The 12,154-nt window shown below is 37.9% G+C and overlaps 1 protein-coding gene across 18 annotated transcripts in view; it reads right to left on the reverse strand.

The window, feature by feature from the left end:
• The window catches only part of NRXN1 (neurexin 1), a 1,050,610-nt gene that overhangs the window by 575,276 nt on the left and 463,180 nt on the right, over positions 1-12,154 (reverse strand). For all 18 annotated transcript variants that reach the window (XM_040993726.1, XM_040993725.1, XM_040993723.1 and 15 more), the window contains one exon: positions 5,924-6,307. In XM_040993726.1, coding sequence (XP_040849660.1) covers positions 5,924-6,307 — 384 coding nt within the window. The remainder of the gene's footprint in view (positions 1-5,923; positions 6,308-12,154) is intronic.

A 12,154-nucleotide genomic window follows, 5' to 3' on the forward strand; every position in this document is an offset into this window, starting at 1 on the left:
ACATCTGCACTCGGTATGAACACCGTATTTTGGAGTTGTGGTTCTACAAGTTTATCATTCAGAGATTCAGAAAAGGCAAGTACTGTTTCTAATAGATTGTCAGCATCATTTGTTGTTAAAAGGAGACTGAATATATATCCAGAACCTCCAAACGATGTGTGTTCCAAATCTCCTTCCCTGATTTTCTTCTCTGTTTCATCCACATCTTCACCTAAGGATTCTAGGTTAACATAATTCTTTCTCCACTTGTTTCCATAACAAAAATAGTAAAGGTCCAGTGCTCAAATTCCAGCTTCTCTGAGTTCTGTCGTCCAATTTGCCATGTCTAATCATATGCAAGTATGCAAATCTTACAGGTTCTAATTTCAAGCTGTTTCCTTCTCACTTATCTCACAAAAGGAACTCTGATTCTTCTCACTTCTCTCATTAGACTCTAAGAGCTGCCTCGCTGGTGTCCCTGTACTTATTCTTTCTTCCGAGACACACAACAGCCAAGCTTAACTTTTACGAAAATACATTGTATCAAATTGTGTACCTGTGTATAAAATACTTCTCTTCAATCATTTCCTAATGCAATTATAAAATCGGCACTCCTTTTTAATGAACCCTTCAGGCTCTGTGTAACCTGGACTACAGTCCTCTCCCTAGCATCAGGATTATCCCCTTTAGGGTAATTGAAGAAGCCGCAGTCACACAGACTTCATAACTTCCACAAGTGTTTACCCCTTCAGATCACTCTGTCTTGGAGGGCTTTACACTACATTTGTAGACGGTTGTTTGGGCATCAGATCATTGGCCATTTTTCGTTTCAGAAAGGCCTGCTCAGGGTCAGTATTGTAGCACCACAGGCTACACTAACACTTGGCCCACCCACACGCGATATACGAACACTAGTTCCAGTCCTGGCTGTTCCACTTCTGATACATCCTCCTCCTAACGTGCCTGGGAAGTCACGGATGATGAGCCGAGCATGTGAGTCTCTGTGACCAGCAGGTGAGACCTGGACTGAGTTTTCAGATCCTGGGTTCAATTTGGTCCAGTCCCAGTTAAAGACCATTTTGGGAACACCTCAGCAGATAGAAGAATTGTTTATCAGTTGGCCTTTTGGGTAAATAAGTAAAGATTTAAAAAGAGAGGTAAAAGGGCCTGCTCACTCCTCAAATTGTCATTTCAGTTTTAAAGCTGAAATTGAAATTTACCATTTCTTCTTGTTTGCATAGCATTGTCTTTGCATCCCATTAGAATGCAACTGTCTTGAGGAGAAGGACCAGTCTTTCACGCTCACTAGTCTCACATCACTGAGTGTCCCTGTGAAAAGCTGGGTCAGACACATAGTTGAAATTTCATAAATATCTATTGGGTTAATGATTGTCCTTGATAGCGAATCTTTTTAAAAGATCTTATTTCTGTTTGTACTTCAGGTTGACATACTCACCAAAGAAATTATGTGTTCTACCTAGTATTTGTTGAATTCAATTTTGATAACACATATGAGCTAAATATTTACTAAAGTCTAACATAATTTGATGGAAAGAAGCCATAATTTGACAGAAAAAGACAAACTAGGAAACACAGCTATCAAAGCAGAGACTCCATGACTAGGCACCCACCTGAATACTAAAGAAAAACCAGATCATCCTCTTAAAATTCAGTTGTTCTAATCATAGACAAAAGCTTCCCATGTAGAAAATATATCTACAAACAAGAGTTACTTCAGACACTTGAACTAATTAAGATGATTGTAAAGGGGAATAAACTCTAGAAAATCGTTCCTTACATATTCTTAAAAATAAAATAGGTTGTCAATTTTTCCTTGACTCAGTTGATAGCCAAGTATGGTCCCAATTGTAAAGAAATGAAAGTCTGGATAAAAGCTCAAAGGCTGAGCGCAGTGCAGTAGCCTAGTGGCTAAAGTCCTCGCCTTGAGAGGCTGGGATCCCATATGCGCACCGGTTCTAATCCAGCAGCCCCGCTTCTCACTCAGCTTCCTGCTTGTGGCCTGGGAATGCAGTTGAGGACGGTCCAAAGCCTTGGGAATCTGCATGGGAGACCCATAAGAAGCTCTAGGCTCTTGGCTTTAGATTGGCTTAGCTCTGGACATTGAGGCCACTTGGGGAGTGAATCAATAGAAAGCATATCTTCCTCTCTGTTTCTCCTCCTTTCTGTAGATCTGAGTTTCTGATAAAAAAAAATAAGTTATACAAACAAATAAAAAAGAGTTCAAAGGCCCTTATCAATTGTTCACTTGTGTTGGTATCATGCAGATAGGAAGATAAAAACATTAATTTCCTCTTTCTATTTTTGTTGTACAACCACTCTCTATTTTTCATCAATCCTAAAGACTCTTACACTCCTCTATCAAAAGTAGTTTAATTTGGGGCCAGCATGGTGCCATAACGGGCTAATCCTCCACCTCTGGCACATGCATCCTACATGGGTACCAGTTCATATTCAGGCTGCTCCACTTTCCAATCCAGCTCGCAGCTTACAGCCTGCGAAAGCAGCAGAGGGCCTTAAGACCTTGGGTCCCTGCAACCATGTGGGAAACTCAGAAGACGCTCCAAGGCCCCAGCTTCAAAGTAGATTATTTCAGCTGCAAACTAAGGCAAGCACGTGCTTTTAGAGACATGGATGCTTAGCAATGGGTCATGGATACAGCATGGAACTCAGACCAGTGGAGGCGTAATCAAGATCATTGGGCTTTGATCTTTCCCCAAAAAGCTGCAGGAATAAAAACAACCGAGTAAAGTAATAAGCCTTGAGTGACCCAAATGGCATCTTATGCACTTTTCAGTGTGCAAATAACTTGTTGATAAATTACAACTGAAGACGTAGCTGATTCCTTATTAGACTTAATTAGAGCAAATGGTTAATCAAACAGGAAAACAGAAAATACACAAGGTTGTAGTCTGGAGTTGCCAAGATCTTGGCAGACACCATGCTGACATTTTGAAGGTTAACCTATTTTGTAGTACATAGTAGCTTTACTAAACTTATCCTATCTCCTATAACACAAATTGATCATTTAAAAGGGTTCATTCCAGAGCGTTTCTTCCCAATTGGAAGGAAAACAGCTTCAACCTTGTCTGCTATGTCTCCTTTTCTCTTGTGGTTAAGTTTCAAAACTTTGCTTTGCTGCATTATTTGTTGTCACAGGTCTAAATTGTACACCTGTGCTCGGTTTTGCCGAAAGGCAGTCACATATTGTGATCAACGATGAAAATCAGACAGCAAGCCAAATTATATTGCTCTGACATCTGTCCCTCCACCTGCTAGAGTTCCAACACACGTAGAAAGTGGGCTTCTGATCATGCTAACGCTGTTACTGTACACACAACTGAGAATGATTCCATGTCCTCAGGTCTGCACAAATTCTCAGTTTTATAAAAGAAAAAGCAAAAGGGTAGTTCTCAATTTAATCACTCGGGCATTATTTTATATTACTCTTCCTAATAGAATTAAGACACATAAAAACATTATGTTATGTCTAGTGCTTAAGTTTGCAAGTATTCTGCTTGTTCTTACAAACCCTTTGCTTTCTTAAAGCAAAATTTAAAAATTTTTTAATTGAAACATTATTTCTCTTACTTCAGTGCCCAAAGACTTGAGCACACTTCTTAGTTACTTCAGATTGTCACCCTAAGTTATCGGTCTTTGCTCAATAATAAAAACTTTTCACATGCCACTTCTAACACATTTCAAATCTTGATCAACATTTACATGATCCATAGCTTTTAAAATCAGAGTGTGTGTGTGTGGTATCATGAAGTATTTTCTACTTGATTTGAAACTAAGAGGTCTGGGCAAGATCTTGTGCTAACTAAAGTAGGGCATAGCCGAGAACTGGACGGAAGCCAAATGTCGATTATCCCACATCTCCTCTGCTCTCAGGAGGAACCACCATAGGAAAAGAGAAATTAATCTTGAAAAGCAAAGTCTCCTCACAGAATGATAGTCCAGAAATGAGAATCCACATTCAACACAAACAAAACAAAGCATTCTTCTCAATACTGATTCACCCGGAGACAAAGAAATCTGCAGAAATTTCCAGTTGTCTGATACACAAAAGTGTATGCTGAATCACAGCAATGCAGTTTGTTATTATGCTCTCATTTTCAAATCTGTATACGTTGGCCATCCTTCCTTCTAATTATTACAGTGCAGAAATATCCCCCTTCCCTCCTTCTGGGTCAGAAAATGCTACAGTTTCTATTTTGGTTGTTGCCGTATGCAGTAGCAGAGTACCACCACAGGGTGGTACACCGAGCATGTTTAACCGGATGTCTCTGTAATTCATGTGACAATTGACTAATGCCCTTTTCCAGCATCACTTATTCAGGAAGCATCAGAGTAACTGACAGCATTCTGGATACTTAAAATTAACCCAAAATTTAAAACAAGCAGGTTTGCTAATCTCATATTATGCCTCACTGCATTGTACTTTGCAAGCATCATCACTTTTTGTCACTTTGCTAATTTTCAAAACTAGAGTAAACAAACTGGAGTCAAGAACAAGAATTGGAAAAGGAAGTTTGTACTGAATATATACCATAGAAACCACACTGTGCAAAGAGAGCCAAATTCTAATGACAGTTCACCAGAAAGGCGATCAGCTGTGAGCCTAAGATTCATGCATATATAATCATTACCTATGTGATAAAAATATTGATTTAGCTATTAAACTAGCTATGCTACCAAACATAATAGAATTTTGACAGGGAATTGAATATGGAATTATATTATCAGTTGATTATCACTTATATATATTGTTAATAATAGAATTGTAAGCTGATCTATTATTTCCTCATCAAGATAAAGAACTATAATCACATGTCATATTTTGGTTTTATATAACAACCACATTTCCTTTAGGAACTTTTTGATGAATTAAACTGTTTCAGGGATGAAGAAGTGGCAAACAAGTTAAGGTGCATAATTTAAAAAGAAACATGTGATTCGTGCTAACAGTGCAGTGCCATCTGTAGCATAGCATGAGAAGGAAATTAAACAGCATTAATATTTTTATACTGAATTTCAGTCCCACTGTGGAAAACAAGTGACAGTGGGTTTAGTGACTAAAGCATTTATGTGAAACACTGGGTCGATGGGAAGCACAGGCTCGGAACTCTTTGTCCTGCTGTTTCTTCCGTTAGCCTAGTGTGCACACCAGCTGTGACAGCCCTCGCCCTTCAGTTTTCCTTTAACTAAGCAGAGAATGGAAGCAAGCACCTGCTCAGAGCATCAACAGACACTGCTAAGCCTTATTATCAAGTAGGTAAATGAATCTCCTGTGATCGCGCAGACCTTAGCCAAAGGCAAGTACCTTTGAAATGACGGTACACCACTGAAAACGGTGTTATAACTTAGATGATTTACAGTCAGCTTACTCTTCTGAGAGGATATTGCTTCTTGGATAAGCTGACCTGAAGTGAAATGAGCGGGCTAGCTTAAGTCTCACCCAATAGTGTCAGAGAAGTCACAATTTACAGCTTAGCTGGACTCAAATACTAGTTCTTGGCATACATATTAGCACTGAAGGTCAAGGCTATGTCTAAAGTATCATTTTTTCTTTCTTTTTTTTTTTAACTGGTTAGTGCTCTGAACTTCAAAACAGTCAAAAATGACAGCAGTTATTGTCCATAATACATTCTAAGCTCGTATCATGAAGAGTAATAGAAAACTAAGTTTCTATTTGGCAGTGTATGTCAAGAGCTGCATCTGCCCAGATTCAGGCTCTCGGAAAGTCACTGTGAGGTCATGGGTAATCCATGCCAGGGATGGCTGCAAACTTGCAGAGTTTACTTCAGCCAAGTACACACTGTGTTTCAACGGTCAGCTCAGGCTCAAGGTTAACATTCAATACACTTTTCATCTTGGCAGGGGGAGAAGGGGTGGGAGTGGCCCTTGGATTTTGGAATCTTACCTCTCTCACAGGATCTGCCAAGATAACCTGTTCCGGAACAATCACAGACATATCTGTTCCACCCATCCCTGCACATGCCGTTATTTTTGCAAGGGTTGCTAAGGCACGGTTTTGCTGTTTCCCTCGAGCAGGAAGGCTTCACTCCAGCAGTACTTTGAACTTCAGCCATTTGTCGGATGTCCTTGCTCTGGCCATCAATGAACAAATCTCTGATGCAGCCCACGTAGCCGTAATTGAGCAGAGCAGTCCATACTTCGGTGGGGAAGACAAGGCCAGCCTTGTTCTCTGGCAAGCCCCCCAGGTACAGCTCATCATCCAGGTCCAGAATCTCACTCTCCCCAGGGGCAGTGTAGGGCGTGCGCAGAGTGTTGACAGAAATGGTACCTGTTGTAAGACAAGAGAAAGCAAAGGTCTGCACAGGGCGTACTGGGTTCCAATGATCACACCCTCTCTTTTCATCGGATTCCTCAGTGTCTGAGGCTTCCAAGTGAAATTAAGACTCTGGGGAATAAAGGAACCTACCAAATAAAACAGACCATAACAGAAACAATACATATAAAAAATTGATACATAACTTTATGCAATACAGTAAGAACCCTTTTGTAAGGGCTTGTTTTAAAAGCTCGTATGCATCTGCACCTAAAGAAAGATAATATGTCCCCCTCTGCAAATGACTTGCTTTGAGTATAAGAGTCTGATAAATTCCCCGTGTCAAATGCAAAGTACCTCACTCCTACATATATCAATCTATTGATCTCCATGCTTTTAGTTGCCATATTTATAATACAAGCATAATAATAATGATCTATCTCATAGGGCTTCTGTATTAAATAAAATAAACCTGTGCCTGACTTATAATAAGCAGTACGTAAATGCTTGGTACTATAGTTCAGTGACAGAATTAAATGAAACAAGCTGCCCTCATCTTTGTGATACACATTATTTACTCTTATAAATTAATAATACTCCTCATTCTAAATGTAAGGAGAGTAAAATACTGTTTTATAAAAAAAAATAGGAATCCAGAACCCAAGTATGAGAGTAACTTGAATCCATTAATAGAAAATTATTTAATGATCACAGTGACACACTTGTGGCATCTATGGAAAAAAGGAAAACGCAGAGACTGAAAACACATTCTTGATCACAACTTACGTTGGCAAGATTTCAAAATGCTAGGGGAAATTAATATTGTAAAATAAAAATACGCTGTTTTCAATTTTTTGTACCAAAATAAACGTATCTTTAATTTTATTTTGAATAAATGTTTAGAGGTCAACTTGCATTTAAGTCACCTTAAATTACATCACTGTTCTCTCTCCAGAAATATTTATAAAAATGCAAATAGGCACCTGGACAGGAATTCACAAGGACCCAATAGCACATTATCCCAGACCGATTTTCCAGGTCTAAATCACAAGGCAGATGAGGAGGAGTCCAGTAAGAGAGGGGGTTGGAAAGGCTTGATGTCATCGTAAGGCACTGACACCGGACAGAGCTTGGGACGGAAGGCAGGCCCAGAAGTAGAGATAAAAGAGGGGGAAAATGGGACAGGTAGGAAGTGGCTTTACAGAATACCCAAGGTCTGTGGCAAATGAAAGTACATAATGAAATGGAGACACTAGGATGCTGACCCCTCCACTGCACCCAGGAGCGTGTGGAGTCCAAGCTGAAGGAACTGCATTTGGTCAGTGTGATGGGATCTTTACAAAGGACGGGTATGGGACCCACTGACAGAGACTCCCCCTAGGGAGCCAAGTCATTATGAGGATACCAGACTTTTACAGAAAGAAATGAAGAAAGGCTTCTAGGGGAGAGACATTCAAAGGCATTGCTAGTTTTGCCTTCCAATAGAAGAAGCAGAAAGGAAAAAAAAATAATTCTTCTACTCACATTGATGCAAATGTCCAGGAGAAAACCCTCATTTTATGAACACAGGTGACCATAAAATTTGAAAAATAATGATGTCTCTTTTTTTGGAAAATAAAATACATAACAGACAGAATGGTGACTTTTTCCCTTCCAAATACAACAATGATTACATTCATTTATGAAAGAATTGCTTCGTGTACAGCATTGTCCGCACTGCTCCAAAGTGTACATTAGTAGGTGACCCCTACACTCTGCAGAAGCTAAATAAAATTAGAAAATGATGAGAAAGAAGGATTGGTGACAGCAGGAAAGGTAGATGTTTTAAAAACTACATGCGTCTTTTTGAAAGCTTAGTGAAATGACCACAATGACGTGGACTATACAAAAAAAGGAGAGGTTCCTCTCTTTTCCAGTTCTTCCAAGATGACTTCCTAACAGCGGTGGAATTTTTGGAGAGCTGTTAAAATACACCTTAGAGTGGATTTTCTAGAAGTTAAGCAAATGGAAAAATGTATTACAAGGAGTTGGGATACATTTTTACAATACATAATGTTTTGCCATGATTTCTACTTTAAAAAAAATTTATGGAATAAATGTGATTCAGTCTGGGAAATAAAGAAACACTGGGCAAATTGTATGATCCTTTTTCCAGATGCCGCAGTCTGATGGGAAGATGCTTGGAGGGTTCCTGTGGCAATGCGATTCTTGGGCTTGTCCAATCTGATGTACCCGTCTGCCTCCTGTGCCGTTTCCACAGCTCACTGTACTGTGTCTGTACTCTTGGGGAGCAAAACCGCTCTTAACTATTCCAGACAATCATCCACAAGCACGAACAGCTTGACAGTAAAGAAGGAGAGGCTGGGTCTCCTGGTTATTATTTGTGATGTGACAGTACCTGCTTTGAACAAGGTTCTATGTGAAAGCGCAGGTAGGTTTTTAAGAGATGGCCAGTATAACTTCATCCACAGAGTTTTCTGATCACAATTCACAAAGTCAGATGACAGTTTTCATACAGCCCAGCGCATACCACACTGGAACCAAAAATTTAACAACAACAATTTATCCCTTCTGTCTCTGAGGCATTCTGAAACTTTCTCACTGTACTCTTTTATTAAAACAAATTTAGAGCGTTGAGTGGATTTGAGAATCAGCTAACAGGTGGTAACCCACAGTTCAGGAAACATTTGTAAGAGGTGAGTGTTCACCATAGGAACTGAGAGGCCTGAATCCCACCTCAGAGGGAGGGCCTGGGTTCATCCAGCTCTGTTCCCAAACCCCTCCTCTTCCTACTGCCTGCCTTGTCATGCACACGTAGTTGGATCTCTGTCAGCCACATCTCTGTCAGCAGAAGAGTGAACTGGTAACAGTCTCTTAGGCTTCCGTCTGGCCCAGCGCCTGCAGTGGTGGAACACTGGGAGCTCTCAGGGAGCAGAGAATGCTGTTTACCTGCCTCTCTGGTTCTTACATCAAATTATAAAAATAATATAAAAAAACATTGTTTGGAAATTATTATAAAAAGCATTTCGTTTACTATCTCTTCATTAAACAATTCTAGAAATCTCATGGAAAGAGGAAACACAATACAAAAGAAAGAGAAATCTAATCCTAGACACACAGGACAAACTCCTGTCTCACACACAATACATCAAAATATTCCCTGAAATTGCATGATGGAATGGAGAACTATAAATCAAAAACTATTTTTCTCTGCATAAGCACTTGTATTTTAGAAGATATTTGTAAACCATAAAGGCTAAATGATAAAAAGAAGCAGCACATAAGCAACAAAGGAAACAATTACTTTGACATTTTTAATTTTATGGAATAAAAATTAATAGAGATGATAATCACTTCTTATCAATCAGATTGGTCTAGATATTTATATTTTACTCAATATATCAATAAACATCCTGATATCTATATATTTGAGAAAGGTGATTTGAATCTCAGACTTCATTCATGTTTTGCCTCACTATAAATGAGAGAGCGTGCTCAAATAAGAGTCATCATCAAATCTGAATTAATCTGAATCAATGCAATCCACATATATGAACAGAATGAAAATTTAAATATTAAGATTCCCAAGTGCTCATTTCATTATAATTGAGTTATAAGGATTGTGGTTACAAAAGAATACATCAAAACTTTGTTCATTGATAAGTACAATTGAAAAATTGCTACAGCTACTAATATAAATCAACAGATTATTAGAATTTTTCAAAGGCTGAGATGCATAAATTTGGAAATTAATTTTATTTTATTCCAAAATAAAATAATTTTAAAGATAAAAATCTTGGTATCCTTCTGTCATGTTTCCATAACCACAAATAAGATAATTCATCCAACCACCATCCAGCCCTCTCATGCTCTTTTCATAGTATGTCCAACTTTTCCATACTTTGAATTCCTTGCCACAATAGCTATATTGCTAATTCTGATAAATTAAATATATTCTAAAGATAACTTTGTATTTAAGCAGTTGAAATTTCTAGGTGACAGATAATTGAGAAATCTTTAAAAGGATCGTGGAACACATGTTTTATAAAAAAATTGTGCCTGGGTTTCAGAATTGTTTTTCACCAAAACTATCTTTTAGTCTCATTTTCCCATGATACTTAGGGATTTACTTATATTTAAGAATGCAACATATGCCACATTACCTTACCGCTTAAAAGAATGAAATTACAGCCAACAAATGAGTTTGCTAGTTTCTGAATCTTATAATTCTGATGTAAAAGCATTGGATAACATTTATTCTTAAGTCTATTTTAAAGACATGTAAAAATAAGCATAGATAATAAGCAGATAAGGTATTATTTATTTAAGACTATCTGTTAGCAAAAATTTTGTAAAGACACAACTGTGGCTGAAAACAACTTTTATTTATGAAATTTGAAATCAACTTTATAATTGGATGTGTTATTCATAACTTGCTAATTTTTACTGTTGTTTCCATCCAAACTTTCTCAGCTGTTGTACTTTCAGATAGTTTACAGGGTGAGAAGAAACACTGAATAAAGGTGAGATTTGAAACACATTAATTTAGTTTCAAGTTTTAAATTCCTAGGAAAAGTTGAAATTACTACAAGAGGAGGAATGGATATGTTGTGCTGCAATGGGAAATGATTTATCTTGGTGAGATGAAAAGAACGTTCCTTTTCTAGCTGTTCAACGAAACTCCTGGAAAGAATAGTCAGGTCATGGGTCTCCGAAGAAGCTGGGTGTTGTGGCATACTACACTGACCTATTGCTTCCGTTGTCTGCATCTCACACTGGGGTGTCTGGATGAGAAGCACACACCTCTGACCCACTGGCTGCTGATGCATCTTCTGGGAGGCAGCTAGGTGCTGATGATGGGCTAAGAGCTTATGTCCCTGCCCCACACAGGAGACCTTGATCACATCACAGCTCCTGGCTGTGTCAGCCTTGGCTGCTGTGCCATTTGGGCAGTAAACCAAGATTGGTATCTCTCTCTTTGTCTTAAATAAATAAATAATTTTCTCAAAATAAAGGTATTTGGCATACCTGTGGCTCTTATGTAAAATAAGTGAATTGACTAGATAGTACTAATGTTTTTTTTTAGTTAAAATAGAATAATTGTTTGATAATAGTTTCAGTTAAATGTCAATTTATCAACTATAATTCTAGTTTGCTGCTTCCATACAAAATCAGAATCCATGCAACTACAAATTTACTGGTCGAATATCCATTATAATGACAAATTCAAATTCAATTAAGCATCATTTTATAATTAATAAACGCAAAATACAATATTTGCCAATATAGTAGCTATAAAATATAAACTCTCATCTAATAGTTTAAAAATAATATTAACAATAAAAATTTTGTGGTAGTAGGATAATGAAATTTAAAAAATATGTTTCCCTTCAGAAAAAACAATGACATGTATTAGGTATACAAAAGAAACTTAAATAAACAACAAAAATTCTTATTCCATTTTTCTGTTTAACTGTTTTCTGCTTACTTGAATTCACTTGTAATTGGGGAACTTCAAGAACTAAACATCTACATGCATACATTTATATATATAAATGACAATAAACCTTAGAATAAAATTTCAAAGTTGGAATATTGTTTGCACAAGTTTCAGGTATTCCACAATGAGGGTCACCAGGATTGGATGTGGTTAGGGAACTGCCGATCTCCTACAGCTACAACTGAACAACAGAGCTCAGGTTCTCCAAGCCAAGCAAGCCTAAAATAGAGATTTGATACATAGACACAGCTTAATTTCTTAGGGTTCGACTGATGTTTGCCAAGTCCATAGGCTGACGTGTAAAACAAAAAGGCCAAGCTGATGATTCCCTATGAGAGATTAACTATCACGGGACATAGAGT

Source organism: Ochotona curzoniae, unplaced genomic scaffold (assembly GCF_017591425.1).
Source record: "Ochotona curzoniae isolate NIBS_2020 unplaced genomic scaffold, NIBS_Ocur_1.0 contig_883, whole genome shotgun sequence".
Lineage (NCBI taxonomy): Eukaryota > Metazoa > Chordata > Mammalia > Lagomorpha > Ochotonidae > Ochotona > Ochotona curzoniae.